Genomic DNA, 20,006 nt, shown 5'->3' with positions numbered 1-20,006 from the left:
GTACCATCTAGCCATACTCCCAAGTACTTGTATGAGGTGACTATATCAAGCTCTAAACCCTCAGAGGTAGTAATCACACCAGTGGGGAGAAGGGCATTCTTCTTACCAAACCACATTACCTTAGTTTTGGAGGTGTTCAGAACAAGGTTACGGGCAGAGAAAGCTTGTTGGACGCTAAGAAAGCTTTGTTGTAGAGCGTTTAACACAAAATCCAGGGAGGGGCCAGCCTCCAAGGAGGGGCCAGAGTATAAGACTGTATCATCTACATATAAATGGATGAGAGAGCTTCCTACTTACTGCCTGAGCTATGTTGTTGATGTAAATTGAGAAGAGTGTGGGGCCTAGGATCGAGCCTAGGGGTACTCCCTTGGTGACAAGCAGTGGCTGAGAGAGCAGATTTTCTGACTTTATACACTGCACTCTTTGAGAGAGGTAGTTAGCAAACCAGGCCAAAGACCCCTCAGAGACACCAATACTCCTTAGCCGGCCTTCAAGAATGGATTGGTCTACCGTATCAAAAGCTTTGACCAAGTCAATTAAAACAGCAGCACAGCATTGCTCAGAATCAATGCCAATGGTGACATAATTTAGGACCTTTAAAGTTGCAGTGACACATCCATAACCTGAGCGGAAACTAGATTGCAGACCAGAGAGAATACTATAGACATCAAGAAAGCCAGTCAGTTGATTATTGGCAAGTTTTTTCCAACACTTTTGATAAACAGGCCAAAATAGATATAGGCCTATAACAGTTAGGATCAACTTGATCTCCCCCTTTAAATTAAGGACGCACCGTGGCTGCCTTCCAAGCAATGGGAACCTCCCCAGAGGGAGAGAGGTTAAAAAGGTCAGAGATAGGCTTGGTGATGACACGGGATGCAACTTTGAAGAAGAAAGGATCTAAACCATCTGACTGCTTTTTGGGGTCAAGTTTCAGGAGCTCCTTTAGCACATCAGACTCAGTGACTGCTTGCAGGGAGAACCTTTGTAGCGGGGGCATAGGAGAAAGATGGTGGAGCATTGGGGCTAGTCGCATTAGAAGGGGTGGGAGATGAGGAGATGTTGGACGGGCAAGGAGGCATGGCTGAGTCAAATAGTAATCCTGACTTAATGAAGTGGTGATTAAAGAGCTCAGCCATGTACTCCTTGTCAGTAACAACCACATCATCTACATTAAGGGACACGGGCAGCTGTGAGGAGGGTTTATTCTCCAGGTCTTAAACCATTTTCCAGAACCTCTTGGGGTTAGACCCAGAGAGAGAGAACTGCTCCTTAAAATAACTAACTTTGGCCTTCCGGATAGCCTGAGTGCACTTATTTCTCATTTGCTTGAATGAGAGCCAGTCAGCCTGAGTATGCGTGTGCCGAGCCTTTCGCCAAATGGAATTCTTGAGGTGGAGTAACACTGCCAGATCACGGTTGAACCAGGGGCTGAACCTGTTTTTAATTCAAATGTTCTTCATGGGGGCGTGTTTGTTAACAAAACCACTGAAAATATTAAAAAAGAAGGTCCAAGCGTCTTCGACAGAAGGGATCAAGCTGATTCTATACCAGAGGCTAGGTCATGATGGAAGGCTTGCTCATTAAAGTTTTCTAGCAAGCGTCTATGACAAATCAGGACAGGTCGTTTCACTGAGCAGCCATTACGAACACAGGCTGTAAAACAGTGATCACTAAGTTCATTATAGAAAACACCAGTCACTCTCAAAACTGCCTATAGAATTAAACTTTACAGGCCGTCGGGGCCAACTGATTTCCCTTTTTTCATTGAATTCAGAGTCTCTAATTTCTTCGATTGACAGAGGTGAATCGCAAACTGAGTGGAAATCATCCTCAATTACCTGGACATATTTCTGAATGTGGCAAATGTAGCTTCCATAACCATCTTCCTGATATTGTGACTTGAAAATGTTTTCATAAAAGGAATTGACAAATGTTGATATTGTAATGGGATCTTTGCATAATACATCATTCATTTTGAGTGCGGTTATAGATTTTTTTCTTTCTTTTCAAGTGCAAAAAAAATAATTTCAATCCATTTTGCTTTTGATATGACAAAGGCTTTAACAGATCCTTATAAAGATGTTCTAATCGTAGCTGTAAACATTTAAATATAGACTCTTCTTTCTTTTGAAAAATGTCAAGCTTGCTCATCAAATATTTTTCTCTTATTAAGGTTCTTCAGGTGCTTCAGCTCTTTGGCACGTTTAATGGCTACAACTGGGACTTTATATTTGAAAAATTCCCATCTACTTCCATGACCAAAGTCTTTTCTTGCAAAAATATCTTTGGCTAACGATTTGATGTTTCCACTGAAAATAGGATCTTTAAGAAGTGTGTTGTTTAATTTCCAATATCATCGAATACCTTTTGATTTTTTTAGTAGCTTGTAAATTCAGGGAAATCAAATGAGTGTCAGAAAAAGGAGCCAACTGATGATCTACGTCTATAACAAACTGTAACAAAAAGGGGGAAATTAGGAATAAATCTATTCTAGATTTACGTGACATAGTTTTGTTGGTCCAGGTATAACCCTTTGCATCCGGATTGAAATAACACCAGGCATCATCAACAGAGAGATCCTTGCATAATGTAGTGATGATATTGCTATTTTGAGAGGTTTGAATCATTCTAGGAGGAAAACGATCAGCGAAGTCATCAGGTGTTTCAATAAAAATCCCCTGAGAGAATTAGAAAAGCCTCTGAGCATTTGTTGCATAAATCCTGTAATTTTCTGGATAAATTGGGCAAAATAGCATTGTCAAGTTTAACAGTTACTATGGCCTGTCTTCCATCCTGTGAAGATGTGAGCCTTTTTGATGCTGGGCTTTGTCTCGTCCAGAAACGTGTTCCCCTTGGCCATTTTCCAGATGATGTCCCTGTAGTGGTGCATATTGAAGCGCAGGATGACATTGCAAGGGGGTCCATCAGATCTTCATTTCCCAATTTGAAATGACACGTCGATGACGTCTCTTAGCTTGTCTTTGATGCACAGAGCCACCTTTCCTGGGATATCGATGACTGCTTCCCTAATATCCTCTCCCTCTACCTCTTTTACACCTTGGATTTTCAGATTCCACCTAACAGAGTACCGGTGAAGTTCAGCTACATTCTCACACAGCTCATTATTTTGGGATTGCAGTTTCTTCAACTCATTCTCTAGGAACGTTATCTTTTTCTTGTTCTTGTTCAGAACTGTATGAAGCTGACAGACATTCTCTGGCAAATGATCCATCTTCTTTGATGTTTCTTCCGGTAGCCTGCTCTATGATGGACTCTTTGGAGAACGTGGCGTCTTGTTTAGTAGTCAGGGTCTGGATTGCAGAGAAAATTTCAGACATGGAAATGTCCTCTTTCACTTTTTTCTCCGGTGGATTTTTAATTGGGGTCTGAGGTAAAGAGGTTGCAAGGATCCTGTTCTGGTTCGTCTTGTTCTTTCTCTTGCTTAAGCTCACGGCATCTTGTGTATCCATGCTGCTCTGGCTCTCGTCGTTGCTAGCTAGCATGCCTGCTGTCTTCTGTGAGGCTTGGATATTCCATCTTCTGTTGTCTTTCTGTCGTGTTCTTTCCCATTCAACTTGACAAAAACGAACCCCAAACTTGCCATATGTAGCTAAAACAACTTGTAGTTAGATTGATAGCCAATATTAGACTGTTAACCACCTAACCCTCAAAGTTGCTAGGACAAGCCAGGAAACACTCCCTCTCACAGCGACACCATCTTGGCTCCACTCGGGGCATGAGTATTAACAACACTGTGACATCATTGTGTGAGACCAATCATTTAGTTCGGCCATTGGTAACCATAGCCTGCTTGGTTCTAAGTCAGAACCAGATATCAAACGAGGCTTGGTTCCAGTTAACTCCACCCACCGTAGCCTGCTTGGTTCTAGGTCAGTACCAGATATCAAACGAGGCTTGGTTCCAGGAATCAAGCGGGCCATGGGCAAGTGGAAATTAAACAGGAACTTTGATTTTCAGGGCACAGCACAGCAGTGGAGAGAAATTTCATAAGCAGCCTTGCTGCCACCACCATGCTTCAACTTAGGGATGGTGCCAGGTTTCCTCCAGATGTAATGCTTGGCATTCAGGCCAACGAGTTCAATCTTGGTTTCATCAGACTAGAGAATCTTGTTTCTCATGGTCTGAGAGTCCTTTAGGTGCCTTTTAGCAAACTCCAAGTAGGCTGTCATGTGCCTTTTTTTGAGGAGTGGCTTTCGTCTGTCCACTCTACCATAAAGGCCTGATTGGTGGAGTGCTGCAGAGATGGTTGTCCTTCTGGAAGGTTCTCCAATCTCCACAGAGGAACGCTAGAGCTCTGTCAGAGTGACCATCAGGTTCTTGGTCACCTCCCTGACCAACTTCTCCGACTGCTCAGTTTTCCCGGCGGCCAGCTCTAGGAAGAGTCTTGGTGGGTCCAAACTTCTTCCATTTAAGAATGATGGAGGCCACTGTGTTCTTAGCGACCTTCAATGCTCCAGACATTTTTTGGTACCCTTCCTCAGATCTGTGCCTCGACACAATCCTGTCTCAGAGCTCTACGGACAATACCTTCTACCTCATGGCTTTGTTTTTGCTCTCACATGCACTGTCAACTGTGGGACCTTATATAGCCAAGTGTGTGCCTTTCCAAATCATGTCCAATCTATTGAATTTACCACAGGTGAACTCCAATCAAGTTGTAGAAACATCTCAAGAATGATCAATAGAAACAGGATGCAACTGAGCTAAATTTCTAGTCTCATAGCAAAGGGTCTGAATACTTATGTAAATAAGGTGTTCCTGATATGTTTTTATTTATTTTTGGCCAAAATGTCTAAAAACCTGTTTTAACATGTTCTCACTTTGTCATTATAAGGTATTGTGTGTAGATGTGTGAAAATAAAACGTATATTTAATACATTTTGAATTTAGGCTGTAATGTAACAACATGTGGAATAAGTCAAGGGGTATGAATACTTTCTGAAGGCACTGTAAAATGTATAAAAAAATGTTAAGACATAAATATATAATTTACATAAGAATTCACACCCCTGAGTCAATACATGTTAGAATCACCTTTGGCAGTGATTAAAGTTGTGAGTTTTTCTGGGTGAGTCTCTGAGAGCTTTGCACACCTGGATTGTACAATATTTTCACATTATTATTTTAGAAATTCTTCAAGCTCTGTCAAGTTGGTTGTTGATCATTGCTAGGCAGCCATTTTCAAGTCTTGCCGTAGATTTTCAAGCTGATTTAAGTCAAAACTGTAACTAGGCCACGCAGGAACATTCAATGTCATCTTGGTAAGCAACTCCAGTGTAAATTTGGCCTTGTATTTTAGGTTATTGTCCTGCTGAAAGGTTAATTTGTCTCCCAGTGTCTGTTGGAAATCAGACTGAACCAGATTTTCCTCTAGGATTTTGCATGTGATTAGCTCTTTTCCGTTTCTTTTTATCCTAAAAAAACTCCCTAGTCCTTGCCGATGACAAGTATACCCATAAAATGATGCAGCCATGTCAAGCATACCCATAACATGATGCAGCCACCAACATGCTTGAAAATATGAAGAGTCATATGTCAGATGTGACTCAGATGTGAGTCAGATGTGTTGTGTTGGATTTGCCCCAAACATGACGCTTTGAATTCAGGACATAAAATTAATTTCTTTGCCACATTCTTTGCAGTTGTTGATCCATCCTCAGTTTTCAGCATGATCATTACACAGGTGCACCTTGTGCCGGGGACACACAACACAATGCCACAGATGTGTCAAGTTTTGAAGGAACCTGCAATTGGCATGCTGACTGCAGGCATGTCCACCAAAGCTGTTGCAAGATTTAATGTTAATTTCTCTACCATAAGCCACCTCCAACGTAATTTAAGAGAATTTGGCAGTACAACCAACCGGCCTCAAGAGATGGCGCCGACAGACATGGCAGATCTGCTTCTATTTCCTAAGCAACTTTGCAGTATTTTGTTTTTCATGTGTGTTATTTCTTACATTATTAGTCCAGAATGTTTTTGTGTTATTGGATTGTGATAACATACAGAAACTCAAGTCCTTTTGTTCACCCGACCTAGAATACCTCACAATCCAATTGTTGTGAGGTATTCTAGGTCGTGAGGTATTCTATTCTAGGAATACCTCACAATCCAATCCAAGCCGACCGACCGTATTACCTCCCAAGAGAATTTTCTGTGGTTATAGTCACAGCCATGTATATTCCCCCTGAACCCGATACCACGACGGCCCTCAAGGAACTACAATGGACTTTATGCAAACTGGAAACAACATATCCTGAGGCCGTATTTTTTGTAGCTGGGGATTTTAACAAAGCACATTTGAGGAAAACTCTACCAAAGTTCTATCAAGGGGCAGCAGGTAGCGACAAGCACCTAGTGGTTAGTGCGTTGGACTAGTAACCGAAAGGTTGCAAGATCGAATCCCCGAGCCGACAAGGTAAAAATCTGCCGCTCTGCCCCTGAACAAGGCAGTTAACCCACTGGTCCTAGGCCATCATTGAAAATAAGAATTTGTTCTTAACTGACTTGCCTAGTAAAATAAAAAAAATGAACACAGACTATAGTACTCGATTATGAAAAACCCTTGACCACTGCTATTAGCATTTTCGAGATGCCTACAAGGCCCTCCCCCGCCCTCCCTTCGGCAAATCAGATCACAACTCCATTTTGCTCCTCCCTTCCTATAGGCAGAAACTCAAACAGAAAGTACCCATGCCAAGGTCTATTCAACACTGGTCTGACCAATCAGAGGGTGGTGCTGTCTGCACAATGCATCACCGGGGGCAAACTACCTGCCATCCAGTACACCTACAACACCTGATGTCACAGGAAGGACAAAAAGATCATCAAGGACATAAACCACCCGACCTACTGCCTGTTCACACCGCTATCATCCAGAAGGCGAGGTCAGTACAGGTGCATCAAAGCTGGGACCGAGAGATTGAGAAACAGCTTCTATCTTAAGGTCATCAGACTGTTAAACAGCCATCACTAACTCAGAGAGGCTGCTGCCTACATTGAGACCCAATCACTGGACACTTTAATACATGCATCACTGGTCACTTTAAACAATGCCACTCTAAATAATGCCACTTTAATAATGTTTACATCTCTTACATTACTCATATCACATATATATATATATATATATATATATACACTGTATTGAGACCCAATCACTGGACACTTTAATAAATGGATCACTAGTCACTTTAAATAATGCCACTTTAATAATGTTTAATATCTTACATTACTCATATCACATGTATATACTGTATTTTATACCATCTACTGCACCTTGCCTATGCCGCTCGGCCGTCGCTCATCCATATACTTATATGTACATATTCTCCTTCACCCCTGTGCTTTGGCAAAGTGGGTGAGGTTATATCCTGCCTGGTTGGCCCTGTCCGGGAGTATCGTCCGGACAGGGCCACAGTATCTCCGACCCCTCCTGTCTCAGCCTCCAGTATTTATGATGCAATAGTTTGTATCGGGGGGCTAGGGTCAGTCTGTTATATCTGGAGTATTTCTCCTGTCTTATCCGGTGTCCTGTCTGAATTTAAGTATGCTCCCTCTAATTGTCTCACCACACGGCCAGGTCTCTGACCTCCCTATATGCTGTCTCTTCGTTGTCGGTGATCAGGCCTACCACTGTTGTGTCATCGGCAAACTTCTACATCTGCATTGATTGCTGTTGGGGGGTTTAGGCTGGGTTTCTGTATTGCACTTTGTGACATCGGCTGATGTAAAAAGGGCTTTATTAATACATTTGATTGATTGATAGGCTCATTGTACTGGGTGTCAAATAATGGTTTCCATATGTTTTGTTTGATACCATTCCATTTCAGCCTTTACATTGAGCCCGTCCTCCTATAGTTCCTCCCACCAGCCTCCACTGGTTGATATGCAGCTGGAGGACATGAGGTTCAAATCCAAACAGCTATGCATGAATACAAAGGGTAATTTCAATCTAGAATTTTTAACCACCTTCGAGCAATTTATTGAACATTCTGGTATATTATTTAGACATATCAACGCATATTGCAATTATAGCTGTCTATTTGGGTGGAATGTACAAATATATACATAATTACATTAATATATGTATAGGCATGGTGGACTAAGGACGCCATTGTAGGCCTACATTGGACATGCTCTAGCCCAAGTCCCAAGGGTATTATTTTTGCAGTTATGTAATTATTCAATGTTTTTAAATAGATGGTGAACCTGTATGATAAACAAATAAATGACATTTAAAAAACAAACGTGTGATTCACTATGTCGATTAATTCGAGTAACTGCTTTTTTTTTTTTTTTGTCAATCGCAAACCTCGTGCATGTGACGAACATACGCAGACAATATGCAAATGTTTGATCTGTGAGTGGAGGAGATTGTAATGTGGGCGGAGTACAGTGCACGCACAGAGCAGGAAGGTAAATTTGTGTGGCCTAAAAAAAGTTTGTTCACAAGGCTCAAGCAAAGTCAGTAACAGTGTGAAGATAGGCAGAAACTGCTTCTACAATAGAAATCCCCTGATCACGCTTGTAAGGCGACGTCTGCTATCTAAACTCATGAGCAGAATACGTCATCTGGTCTAAACGGTCGTCACGCTCCGATATTAAAGTCGTTTTAGAAGAAAATGAAAACGTGTCAGTTTGTCACTTCCAATAGGTTGGAGTAATAACATGTTCAACTGATTAAGACTTTGGCTCGAATCTAGGTTGTGCCTTCAGATTTCAAGAAAATAACCAGCCATGGAGGAATTGTTCACTTCTAGCATTGACTTCTCAAACCCCAAACCCTAGTCTGCTTCACATGCGGTTCTGAAAGTCCTGATGTTGCGCCTTTTGGTTTAGAAACTCATTTTGCTCAAAGCCTGCGCAGATTCCCTGATCTGTAATAGATATGAAGCGTATTCCCTGATCTGTAATAGATATGAAGCGTATTCCCTGATCTGTAATAGATATGAAGCGTATTCCCTGATCTGTAATAGATATGAAGCGTATACTGTCTTTATCATTATACCAGTCACAGTTCTGTTGTATAACGTATAGTTGATATAGATCAGATCATTAGCGCAGGGCTGAACATCTGCACACGATAGTCAAGAAGAAGCACGTGGTTGATAGGCAGCTGGAGGAGACCACGTGGCTCAAATCGAAACAGCTGTGTATCAATACAAAGTGTCATTTCAATCGACAAATTGTAACCAATTCGAGCAATTTATTGAGCATTGTAGTGTATTATTGTACAAATCGACATATAATGACATTTTAGCTGTCTAATAGCTAGGTGGCATGTACAAACATATACACAATGGCGTCAACATATGTGTAGGCATGGTGGACCAAGGACGCTTCACCATTGTAGGCTTACATTGGACATGCATAGCATAGCCCAAGCCTCAATAATATTATTTTTGCAGTTATATAATTAGTCAGATGTGAACAAAGAAATATAATTTGAAATAATCAAGCGTGTGATTCAACGATAACCGATTCGTTTAAATTCACATTCGAGTAACTGCTTTTTGGCCTTGTTTTCAAATCAAGTGCAAATCCGCGTTCACGTGAAAGCCCCATACGCAGACACTATGCAAATGTTTGATCTGTGAGTGGAGGATATTTGTAATGTGGGCGGAGTACAGTGTACGCGCAGAGCAGGAAAGTAACCCGCGCGTCTCTCTACGTATCTGTCTTTCTTCCTCGGTGTTCGAAAGAGTAGGTCGGGACACGTGCAGCGAACAGTAAGCTTTTTTTGAGCTTTAATATTCTTCACGTCCAAAATCGTCCAACCACAACACAACCATGGTGAAATTGGCTAAGGTAAGAAAACTTCGTATACTCTTATGTTCGTGACTCAAATCGTGTGGTTTGTCAATGCGGGTGTTTTATTTATTTTTTACCCAAAATGAAGTATCCTGTATTGCAATAGACGACAGCCCGACATTAGAAAATGGCTGAGAAACACGCATTATGTTGGCTTGCCCATTCATTCTACTACTTAACACAAAATATATATATATATTTTGCTAAGTCTGATACAATCGTTTTCTGCCCTTATAATAATTATTGGAGGTTAAGCAGTTAAACGTTTTCTCGACCCAGATTTGATCAGCCATGTTTTCTCATTGCATTCTGTTCTTACAGTTCTGTCTAAAATGGCCATACATGCGCGTTCGCGAATCAAGCGTGCTCTTTCGTACCCTGCCTGCTGGCTCGTTCGTTAAAACTACTTAACAACTAATTTCTGTAATTTAATAATTGTGTATTTTATGGAGTTATGACAAATATTTTATTAATGTAATCTAAGAGAAGTTGTAATTTGACTTCCGTAAGGCAATGTGCTGCCATACGTTTGGCTAGCTAATGCTAACTAGCTGGCTAGCCGAAATGTTTTGAGGTCTGTCGTGTATGTTCGTTATTTATGAGCTGAATGTTTCTTCAACTGGGCATATTGATAGTTAAACGTGGCTACAATACACTGAGGCACGACAATTTGGTGTACAACAAAACTAACTAAATAATTAACGTTAGCAGTTAGCTAGCTAGCGCCGTACTTATGCTCTCCACGTGGGTTGTGCGCCAGCCCTCAAATGCCACACGAGGTGCAAGCCCAAAAAGTCGGCAAGTTACAAGCAAGTCTAGACAAACGTTAAGGTGACGATGACCCGTATGAATGGACATTCGCTCGAAATTGCCTGAAATTAAATGAACAGTTTAGTTACTGACTGACAATAAAATTGGTTTAATAAGTTTCTTTCATATGTTCATAGCAAGTCACTTTTGCTTTCAGGTAAATGGCTAGCAAGTCTGGACAATTGGACAACACGGGACAATTTCTAGATTTGATTTGTTGTCCATAACTTTTAATAATGCTGAACATACGTTTCCTATTTTTCACAGGCAGCAAAGAAGCAGGCTAACCCCAAGAAAAAGGCCCCACCACCTCCTAAAGAGGTGGAAGAGGAATCCAGTGAAGAAGAAAGTGAGGAGGAAGAGGTAAGCCTAATAACCACTCAAGTGGACACATTCTCTTATTTTTTTGATAACTTGGTTTTTAATGTGTTGACAATGTTCATATGTTCCAGGCCCCACCAAAAGCAGTAGCAAAGAAGGCTGTCACACCAGCCAAGCCAGCACCTAAAGCAGCTAAAAATGGAAAAGCAGCTAAGAAAGCAGAAAGTGAAGAGGATGATGACTCTGGTAAGAACCTTGTCATTTTGTGTACTTTGTCATTAGAGGTAATTGATGGTAGATAGTGAATTAAGCTCTCAATCGGCAGCATTCACCTCACAGGAACTGTTTAAACGCTTCCTTTCACGGTTCTGTTTAGTGAAGTTACGGACCATCAATGGTTGGTGTTTTGGTGAATTAAATTACACTTGTTGCCCTTTCAGAGGAAGAGTCTGAGGAGGAAGCCCCCCCACCCAAAAAGACCCCAGCCAAAGCCACACCTGCAAAGAAAGCTCCAGCCAAGGCAGAGTCAGATGAGGATGATGATGACGGTATGAGTCTCTCCCCATATACATTTTTTATATTTCTATTGGATACACATTGACAGTGACCGAACCGTTAATGGGGTAGGACACTAGTCTCAGTGGTTTATTGTTTGAAAGTTGATACATTCACTTGACTGCTAGTAACCAGGATTCCCTCCATTTCTTGGCACACCTGTAGTTGCTCAGTACTCACGTGTGATTGTTCGGAGGTAGAGCAAAGCCAGTGCTATGTCTTCGGTACCAGTGTGTGTTATCGTCTGCTGGTCCTATCCTCAATCGCTGGCACACTTGAAGCCTAACTGATGACTTCTATGTGCACATTTAAGTGGTTATACCAACTAAGACAAAAAAAAATAAGAAAAAGGATTTTTAAATGTTGCTCCTGTCTGTAGAGGAAGAATCTGAGGAGGAGGCCCCACCTCCAAAGAAGGCTGGTGCCAAGCCCTCAGTGAAGGTCACTGCAGCCAAGGAGGAGTCCGACGATGATGATGGTAAGGGGGGGGGGGGGCGTTGCATGTAGGGCTTATTGGTCAACTGAGTGGGGGACACACAACATTATGGTAGTTCATTCAATGTGGTACAGGCCACACTGGCAGATCGATTATAGGGGTCAGCTGAGCACAAGAACACTTGATGAACAACAAGGGACTTAATACTGAATGTATTTGATGTCACTACTTATTTGATCTGATGTGCCCAATCCCTGGTCAGTAAATGGTCTGTGGTTGATGATTTGGGTCTAATGAGACTAAAGCCATCTGTTGTGCCTTCCAGACTCTGAGGAAGAGGAGATGGACACCACCCCGGCACCCGCCGCAAAGAAAGCAGGCATGGTCAAGGCTAAGGAGTCTGATGATGAGGATGACGAGGAAGAAGACGATGAGGATGACGAGGAGGAGGAAGATGACGAGGAGGAGGAAGATGGTAAGTAATATTTTGACCAAGGTTGAGTTTCATTACTAATTTGGTGAAAGGGGTGGCTTCGTCTCTGGCAGTCATCACAGCCGGGTATTATTGCCCGTACGCCACGTTCACATGTTAGTCGGTACTCTGAAATGTTCGACTTGCTAATATGTTGTAGGTAAACACGTGCCGCATTCAACCAGTTATCAAGTTAGACATTTCCGTTTCCTAGTTGTGACTAGCAGGTGAAGGCAACATTGACCCCTGCCTTCACCTGTTGGTGTTGGCACATCTAAAGCAGAAAAAGCTTGGACTGAAATGCATCGGGGCTGTAGATTGTTTAGCATCAGGAAAGGTTATGATTCAAACCTTTCTTCCTGACACTGCAGGGATTTCAAAGATGGTCAAGTACAGAGCTGGTCTATACACAAGATCCCCTCTCACCTCTGTTATTTGAAGGTTTTTGGGTCCTAAGCAGGCTGTTTTGTTCCACAGAGGCCCCAGCGACTCCTGCAAAGAGGAAGGCTGACAGCAAAAAGGAGACCCCACCTGCCAAGAAGGCCAAGTCTGAAAGCGACGGTAAGGCCTTCGATTCAGCCCTCCAACACCTTCTCCCACACTGAACCACAGTACGCATGATGAACAACAAGGGACTTAATACTGATTCATTTGATGTCACCTTCATGTTATTCTGACTGTGTTCATAGGTTGCCGTTAATGACGATCGTTTAATGCGTAACCTAATTGATAATGTTTCCCTCTCAGAATCCTTCTGTCTATTTATCGGCAACCTGAACTCAAACAAGGACTTTGATGAAATCAAAGAAGCCTTGGCAGCTTTCTTCTCAAAGAAGAACCTTGAAGTTCAGGACGTCAGACTTGGCGCATCAAAGTAAGTGACGGTGGATTCCCATGTTATGATGACCCGCTCAGGACGTCTGATTGTGGTGTACTTGATGGGATAAAATAGTTGATTTGACTTTATTAACCAGGATTCCCTCCATTTCTTGGCACACCTGTAGTTGCTCAGTACTCACGTGTGATTGTTCGGAGGTAGAACAAAGCCAGTGCTATGTCTTCGGTACCAGTGTGTGTTATCGTCTGCTGGTCCTATCCTCAATCGCTGGCACACTTGAAAAAGACAATGACGCCTGATTGATGGGTTTTATATGCAGTCTTCTAATGCACACTTATCTTGCCCACCAGGAAGTTTGGCTACGTAGAATTTTCCTCAGCGGAGGACATGCAGACGGCCTTGGAGCTGAACGGAAAGAAGTGCATGGGACAGGAGTTGAAGATGGACAAGGCCCGCAGCAAAGGGAACTCCCAGGATGAGAAGAAAGGTATGGGCATTTTGCCTGCTTGGCTGAAGTGAGAAAGCCAAAGACATCTGTGCCTGTTCAACAGCCTAGATTTACATTTGTGTTACTTCTGAACACGTTAACTTAGAATTATGTTTTGATTCTTGCTTGAACAGATGCTAAGATTATATTGGGTTGAACTTTTGCTAAGTAACTATTTTGGATGCAGCTGTTAGCTAGAATGCTGCTGCCCATTGCCGGGCTGTAGCGAAAGCTGGCCACAGAGCCATTTGCCATGACAAACAATTAAGCAGTACATTCATACCAACCTTTTTGAATTCTATGATTCAAAATTAGTATGAAATACACATAAGCAACATGTGGCTTTTTTGCTGGTATTTTAAGTACTCGCTTGTGTTGGGTCACAACTCGTGCACATCGCCCTCTTCTGTCAGTGTTGTTAAACACAGGAAGTGGTCTGTACTGTACCATCACAATGGGAACTATACATGCTCACCTTCTTATTTTTACAGATAGGGACGCACGGACCTTGTTTGTGAAAAACCTGCCCTTCTCGGCCACAGAAGACGACTTGAAGGAAGTGTTTGCAGAAGCTGTTGAAATCAGAATACCCACAGGCCAGGACGGTTCCAATAGAGGGTGAGGACCAGCCTTTCTATCCTGGTTAATGTATTTGCAAAAAAAACATTTCTTAGTATCTAATATATTAGTAAATCTAACCAAGCTACATTCCCCCCACAGCATTGCCTACATTGCGTTCAAGTCTGAGGCCATTGCGGACAAGATGCTAACAGAGGCCCAGGGCGCCGATGTCCAGGGACGCGCCATCATGGTCGACTACACAGGCATCAAGAGCCAGAAGGGAGGCAGACCACCAGGTATGCACCACCGACTACAGGAGTTCTTTTAATCAGGACCATTGATGCAACATTTTTCTTCCTGAAACTCTGTGACGACTTCAAAGGTTGTCAAGTACTGAAATACTGGTCTGCCATAAATACTTCCATGGTGCTGATGCACACCAACATTCACCTTGTTCATCTTGTTCCTTCTCTCAGCTCAGGCAGCTGCTGAAAGCAAGACCCTCATCGTTAACAACCTGTCCTACAGTGCTACAGAAGACTCCCTTCAGAGTGCATTCGAAGGGGCGGTTTCCATCAGAGTACCACAGAACAACGGCAGGCCCAAAGGGTGAGTGAAGGGGGGGTTTTCCCACAGCATCACTTTAGTTTCCTGACTTAGGGGGTTTTGGTAAACCGTAGTGCCTAGAGCACTGTTGGACGTGACCTCACGGGAGGGGTCAGACCGAACCCCCAGGGCTTCTCATGAGCTCCTCTCTGCCAATCAGTGGCGTTGTATGGATTCGCACGAGAAGTAGATACTAATCACAAATTGAACAGGCACCCCTAATCTCAAAAGGTGTTGCCTATGTCTGCTGTGAAACAACTTAATCTCATCAACCCTGCCCCCCCCCACCCTCCCAAAGTGTAAAGTACCTGAACCTATTTGTCTCTCGTGCAGGTTTGCTTTTGTGGAGTTTGAGAGTGCAGAGGCAGCCAAGGAGGCGCTGGATAACCTTAATGGAACAGAGATTGAAGGCAGGCAAATCCGGCTAGAGTACAGCCAGAACAGTGGAGGCAGAGACGCCGGAGGCAGAGGAGGATCCGGTAGGTTTTACTTCTCCATTTTTCTCCATCTGTAGTTGTAGACTGTTGTCAATTAGAAAGTAAGTTGGTTCCTGAATGAGAGGTTGGTTCATCCAGCTATCTTAAGATGCATGCACTAATAGTAAGTCGCTCTGGATAAGAATTGATAACGTTTGATAACGTTTTTTTCCCTCTCGTTGCCAGGAGGTCCCACAAAAACGCTGTTTGTCAGAGGGCTATCTGGAGACACCACAGACCAGTCACTCAGAGACGCCTTTGACAGTGCCACTGGAGCTAGAGTGGTGACCGACCGTGACACGGGCAATTCTAAATGGTAAATGATGTTGTAACTGTCACACTGCTATAGCCTTGGACTTCTTCTCATGAGCTCCACCTGTCCACACAGTGACAGTGAATGGATTCGCACGAGAAGTATAGCCAAGTCACAGTCAAACAGGCGCCTACCTTGAACTCAGTGGCAGTTTGCCCATGTCTGATGTGAAACAAAACGACTAGATGGTAGCAATATGCCTCTAGTTGTTACTAAAGGTCTACTGCAGTTGCATTGCAAATCAATTGTGCTTGTGAGATATCACCTGTTCCCTTCTGCAGATGTGCTTTTCTCTTTCATCCCTTCATTTTGTCACCTTCCTTCCCCTCCAGCTTTGGCTTTGTCGACTTTGACAGCGAGAACGACTGCAAGGCTGCCAAAGAGGCCATGGAGGGTGGCGAAATTGACGGCAGCAGCGTGAACCTGGACTACGCCAAGCCCAAGGGCGACAGCGGTGGATTCCGCGGAGGTCGCGGAGGCTTCGGCGGTGGCAGGGGAGGTCGCGGTGGTGGATTTAGCCGTGGCGGCGGAGGTGGTTTCGGCGGTGGCAGGGGAGGACGTGGCGGTGGCTTCAGGGGGGGCAGAGGAGGTGACCGCGGCGGTGGACGTGGTGGATTCAGAGGTAAAGGTTCATAGTTTGGATCTTGGGATCCTGCGTAGACCAGAGATGATGGATACTTTTTCACTCTGATATCTTGTGATGAATCTCATAGATAGTAGGTACTGATCTGGTCCAATGTGAACTGCTTTTTCCTTAACTTAGACCCTTGTGTTAAATGTGCTGCTTTCAAAGGACAGACCGTGACTTTGTTTCTCTCTACCCCCCCCCCCAGGTGGAAGAGGCGGTGGATTTGGAGACAAGCCCCAGGGCAAGAAGATCAAATTTGATGATTAAAATCCCTGTCTATTTTACTGTTTTGAAAAGACTCTGTTTTCATCACCGTACCCATACGCTGGCAGAGCCTTTTGGACATTCCAGAAAGCTTCATTGATATATAACTGTAATGGGCTCTCTACCGCCCCGCACCAACCTTTTCACCCTCTCAGCTTGAGAGTTGCCTGTCAGTTTTGAATTGTCCTTCCTGCATCATCCATATGAGTTTGTGTTTTTCCCAAAAGAGTTAGTGGAATGTCTGGCAACTCTGTTTGCTGTGAAAAAAGCCCTGTTTGTTCAGGTACATATTGTACATTCAACAATTTGTATTTCATTTTACCTTTTTTGTAAGAAAGTCCTGTATCCTTTAATATCCTTGTTTTTGTTCTAGTTTGCTCTAGGTGAGACTGTATAACGGTAAAATGTGCAAGGCATATTGTAATGGATGGAAGATTAAATCAGCCCATGTCTGTTGGGCGTTTAGAATCTCGTAAATCTGTGTTTTGTCATGTTTTGGGTGGGGTACAGTCGATGTCTTTAGAAGTCAGGGGTACTAGAGGCCTCGAATAACGTTATTAAAAAATGTATCATATGATATTTGTAGTGCATTGACTAAATCTTGCTGTTTGAAAATGTAAGGTTTTCACAAATGTGATAATTGAATAAACCGAGGTGATGATTTTTTAAAGTCTTTTGACCTTTCCTTTCATAATACTCTGGCGCTTCCAAAGAATACTTTCTACTTTTCCTGTTTTGGCCGGGTTTTTAAAAAAGATCTTATACGAACTTGGTGAGACTTGAGTAAGTTGACTAATGACAAGCATTAGGTGACGCTAACTCTACTAGGTAGTAAGGGAAAACCGATTGAGCCCAGGATCATTCTCAAAGGTGCCCTGATAACAGTAAATATAAAGAGGGAAAATGCACCGTTCAAGCAAAGCTGCAACTCACCACTTGGAAATTAGGCACCCAAAGAAAAAGGCTGACCACAAGGAAAGGCCCCACCACTTGAAGAGGTAAGACTAACCACTAAAGTGGACACATTCTCCATAAAATAACTTCTTTGTGTGTTAACTATGTTCATATGTTCCAGGCCCCAGCAAAGAAGGCTGTCACACCAGCCAAGCCAGCACCGAACGCAGCAAAAATGGGAAAGAAGAGGATGACTGGTAAGAACCGTGTCATTTTCTGTGCATTGTCATTAAAGATAATTGATGGTAGATATTGAGTTAAGCTCTCAATCGGCAGCATTCATTTCAAAGGAACTGTTTAAATGCATCCTTTCATGGCTCTGTTTTAATGGAATTTGATTGTCTGCTAAGACTACTTGTACGGACCCTCAAATGTTTGTAGTTTGTGCTAATTAAATTACACTGCCCTGACGCTTGTTTCCCCTTCAGAGGAACAGTCTGAGGAAGCCCCACCCAAAAGGCCAAAGCTACACCTGCAAAGAAAGTTCCAGCCAAGACAGAAGAGTCAGATAATGATGACGGTATGAGTCTCTCCCCATATTTAATTTTTATATTTCAATTGGATACACAATGAAAGTGACAGGACAATCAATGATGGTTGGGGACATTAGTCTCAGTGGTTTATGGTTTGAAAGATGAGACATTTACTTGACTATTAGTAACCAGGATTCCCTCCATTTCTTGGCACACCTGTAGTTGCTCAGTACTCAAGTGTGATTGTTCGGAGGTAGAACAAAGCCAGTGCTATGTCTTCGGTACCAGTGTGTGTTATCGTCTGCTGGTCCTATCCTCAATCGCTGGCACACTTACAAATATGGAACGGGGCCTCATTAAATGTGCTCTATGCAACACTCTTAAAAGATTCCTGTAGTTAAGGGAATGTTATTCTTTAAAGGGAACATCAAGTCTAATATTTTATACTCCATTCATTTGGTGAAAGGGGTGGCTTTGTCTCTGGCAGTCATCACAGCCGGGTATTATTGCCCGTACGCCACGTTCACATGTTAGTCGGTACTCTGAAATGTCCGACTTGCTAATATGTTCTAGGTAAACACGTGCCGCATTAAAACAGTGATCAAGTTAGACATTTCAGTTTCCTATTTGTGACTAGCAGGTGAACATGACATTAACCCCTGCCTTCACCTGTTGGTGTTGGCACATCTAAGGGAGAAAGGGCTTGGACTGAAATGCATCGGCCTGTAGATTTTAATTTAGGACAGGTTATTAAAATTAAAACCTTCCTGACACTGCGAGGATTTCAAAGATGGTTAAGTACAGAGCTGGTCTATACACAAGATCCCCTCTCACCTCTGTTATTTGAAGGTTTTTGGGTCCTAAGCAGGCTGTTTTGTGCCCCAGCGACTCCTGCAAAGAGGAAGGCTGACAGCAAAAAGGAGACCCCACCTGCCAAGAAGGCCAAGTCTGAAAGCGACGGTAAGGCCTTCGATTCAGCCCTCCAACACCTTCTCCCACACTGAACCACAGTACGCATGATGAACAACAAGGGACTTAATACTGATTCATTTGATGTCACCTTCATGTTATTCTGACTGTGTTCATAGGTTGCCGTTAATGACGATCGTTTAATGCGTAACCTAAGTGATAATGTTTTCCCCTCAGAATCCTTCTGTCTATTTATCGGCAACCTGAACTCAAACAAGGACTTTGATGAAATCAAAGAAGCCTTGGCAGCTTTCTTCTCAAAGAAGAACCTTGAAGTTCAGGACGTCAGACTTGGCGCATCAAAGTAAGTGACGGTGGATTCCCATGTTATGATGACCCGCTCAGGACGTCTGATTGTGGTGTACTTGATGGGATAAGGTAGTTGATTTGACTTTATTAACCAGGATTCCCTCCATTTCTTGGCACACCTGTAGTTGCTCAGTACTCACGTGTGATTGTTCGGAGGTAGAACAAAGCCAGTGCTATGTCTTCGGTACCAGTGTGTGTTATCGTCTGCTGGTTCTATCCTCAATCGCTGGCACACTTGAAAAAGACAATGAAGCCTGATTGATGGGTTTTATACGCAGTCTCCTAATGCACACTTATCTTGCCCACCAGGAAGTTTGGCTACGGAGAATTTTCCTCAGCGGAGGACATGCAGACGGCCTTGGAGCTGAACGGAAAGAAGTGCATGGGACAGGAGTTGAAGATGGACAAGGCCCGCCGCAAAGAACTCCCAGGAGGCCAAGAAAGGTACATTTTTATTACTTCTGCTATTTGTATTGCATTGACTAAATCTTGCTGTTTGAAAATGGAAATGTGATAATTGAATAAACTGAAGTGGTGATTTTAAAGTCTTGACCTTTCCTTTCATAAAACTCTGGCTTTTTTAAAGATTAATTTGTACATTATTTTTCCTGTGATAAAACTTTTTGAAGTGGTGTAACTTAGTGTGACGTGAGTAAGTTGACTAATGACGACAAGCCATTAACTAAAGCTAGCTAAT

General features: G+C 42.9%; 2 protein-coding genes and 9 non-coding genes across 12 annotated transcripts; all 11 read left to right on the top strand.

The window, feature by feature from the left end:
- The first annotated feature begins 9,692 nt into the window (after positions 1–9,692).
- Positions 9,693–17,274, top strand: ncl (nucleolin). Its single transcript, XM_055940954.1, has 16 exons — positions 9,693–9,834; positions 10,915–11,010; positions 11,100–11,214; positions 11,409–11,516; positions 11,903–12,001; positions 12,285–12,434; positions 12,909–12,992; positions 13,179–13,305; positions 13,620–13,756; positions 14,248–14,374; positions 14,477–14,613; positions 14,794–14,926; positions 15,257–15,402; positions 15,586–15,715; positions 16,045–16,334; positions 16,546–17,274. Exons 1-16 carry the CDS (start codon positions 9,817–9,819, stop codon positions 16,605–16,607), a joined length of 1,959 nt encoding a protein of 652 aa, XP_055796929.1. The 5' UTR covers positions 9,693–9,816; the 3' UTR covers positions 16,608–17,274.
- LOC129867725 (small nucleolar RNA SNORA57) lies at positions 11,664–11,800 on the top strand. The gene has a single exon (XR_008761669.1). It is a non-coding gene; the product is annotated as a small nucleolar RNA SNORA57 (small nucleolar RNA).
- On the top strand, positions 12,134–12,206 carry LOC129867719 (small nucleolar RNA SNORD82). The gene has a single exon (XR_008761664.1). It is a non-coding gene; the product is annotated as a small nucleolar RNA SNORD82 (small nucleolar RNA).
- On the top strand, positions 13,042–13,114 carry LOC129867721 (small nucleolar RNA SNORD82). Its single transcript, XR_008761666.1, has one exon. It is a non-coding gene; the product is annotated as a small nucleolar RNA SNORD82 (small nucleolar RNA).
- LOC129867727 (small nucleolar RNA SNORA57) lies at positions 13,411–13,547 on the top strand. The gene has a single exon (XR_008761671.1). It is a non-coding gene; the product is annotated as a small nucleolar RNA SNORA57 (small nucleolar RNA).
- On the top strand, positions 15,053–15,183 carry LOC129867717 (small nucleolar RNA SNORA75). Its single transcript, XR_008761662.1, has one exon. It is a non-coding gene; the product is annotated as a small nucleolar RNA SNORA75 (small nucleolar RNA).
- On the top strand, positions 15,757–15,890 carry LOC129867718 (small nucleolar RNA SNORA75). Its single transcript, XR_008761663.1, has one exon. It is a non-coding gene; the product is annotated as a small nucleolar RNA SNORA75 (small nucleolar RNA).
- A 789-nt stretch (positions 17,275–18,063) lies between the features above and the next one.
- Positions 18,064–19,854, top strand: LOC129867502 (nucleolin-like). 2 transcript variants are annotated; one of them, XR_008761626.1, is made up of 4 exons: positions 18,064–18,078; positions 18,881–18,991; positions 19,178–19,304; positions 19,619–19,854. XR_008761626.1 is itself a non-coding variant. In XM_055940955.1 (3 exons), the coding sequence occupies exons 1-3, from the start codon at positions 18,745–18,747 to the stop codon at positions 19,821–19,823; spliced, it is 579 nt and encodes a 192-aa protein (XP_055796930.1). In that variant the 5' UTR covers positions 18,121–18,744; the 3' UTR covers positions 19,824–19,854. The 2 variants fall into 2 exon arrangements, 1 of the variants encoding a protein (XP_055796930.1); XM_055940955.1 differs by lacking the exon at positions 18,064–18,078 and having other exon boundaries at positions 18,121–18,991.
- LOC129867723 (small nucleolar RNA SNORA57) lies at positions 18,229–18,365 on the top strand. Its single transcript, XR_008761668.1, has one exon. It is a non-coding gene; the product is annotated as a small nucleolar RNA SNORA57 (small nucleolar RNA).
- On the top strand, positions 19,041–19,113 carry LOC129867720 (small nucleolar RNA SNORD82). The gene has a single exon (XR_008761665.1). It is a non-coding gene; the product is annotated as a small nucleolar RNA SNORD82 (small nucleolar RNA).
- Positions 19,410–19,546, top strand: LOC129867722 (small nucleolar RNA SNORA57). The gene has a single exon (XR_008761667.1). It is a non-coding gene; the product is annotated as a small nucleolar RNA SNORA57 (small nucleolar RNA).
- Positions 19,855–20,006: the final 152 nt, after the last annotated feature.

Source organism: Salvelinus fontinalis, chromosome 12, assembly GCF_029448725.1.
Source record: "Salvelinus fontinalis isolate EN_2023a chromosome 12, ASM2944872v1, whole genome shotgun sequence".
Classification (NCBI taxonomy): Eukaryota; Metazoa; Chordata; class Actinopteri; order Salmoniformes; family Salmonidae; genus Salvelinus; species Salvelinus fontinalis.
The sequence above is the reverse complement of the archived record's forward strand: the minus strand, read 5'-3'. Positions and strand labels throughout refer to the sequence as shown.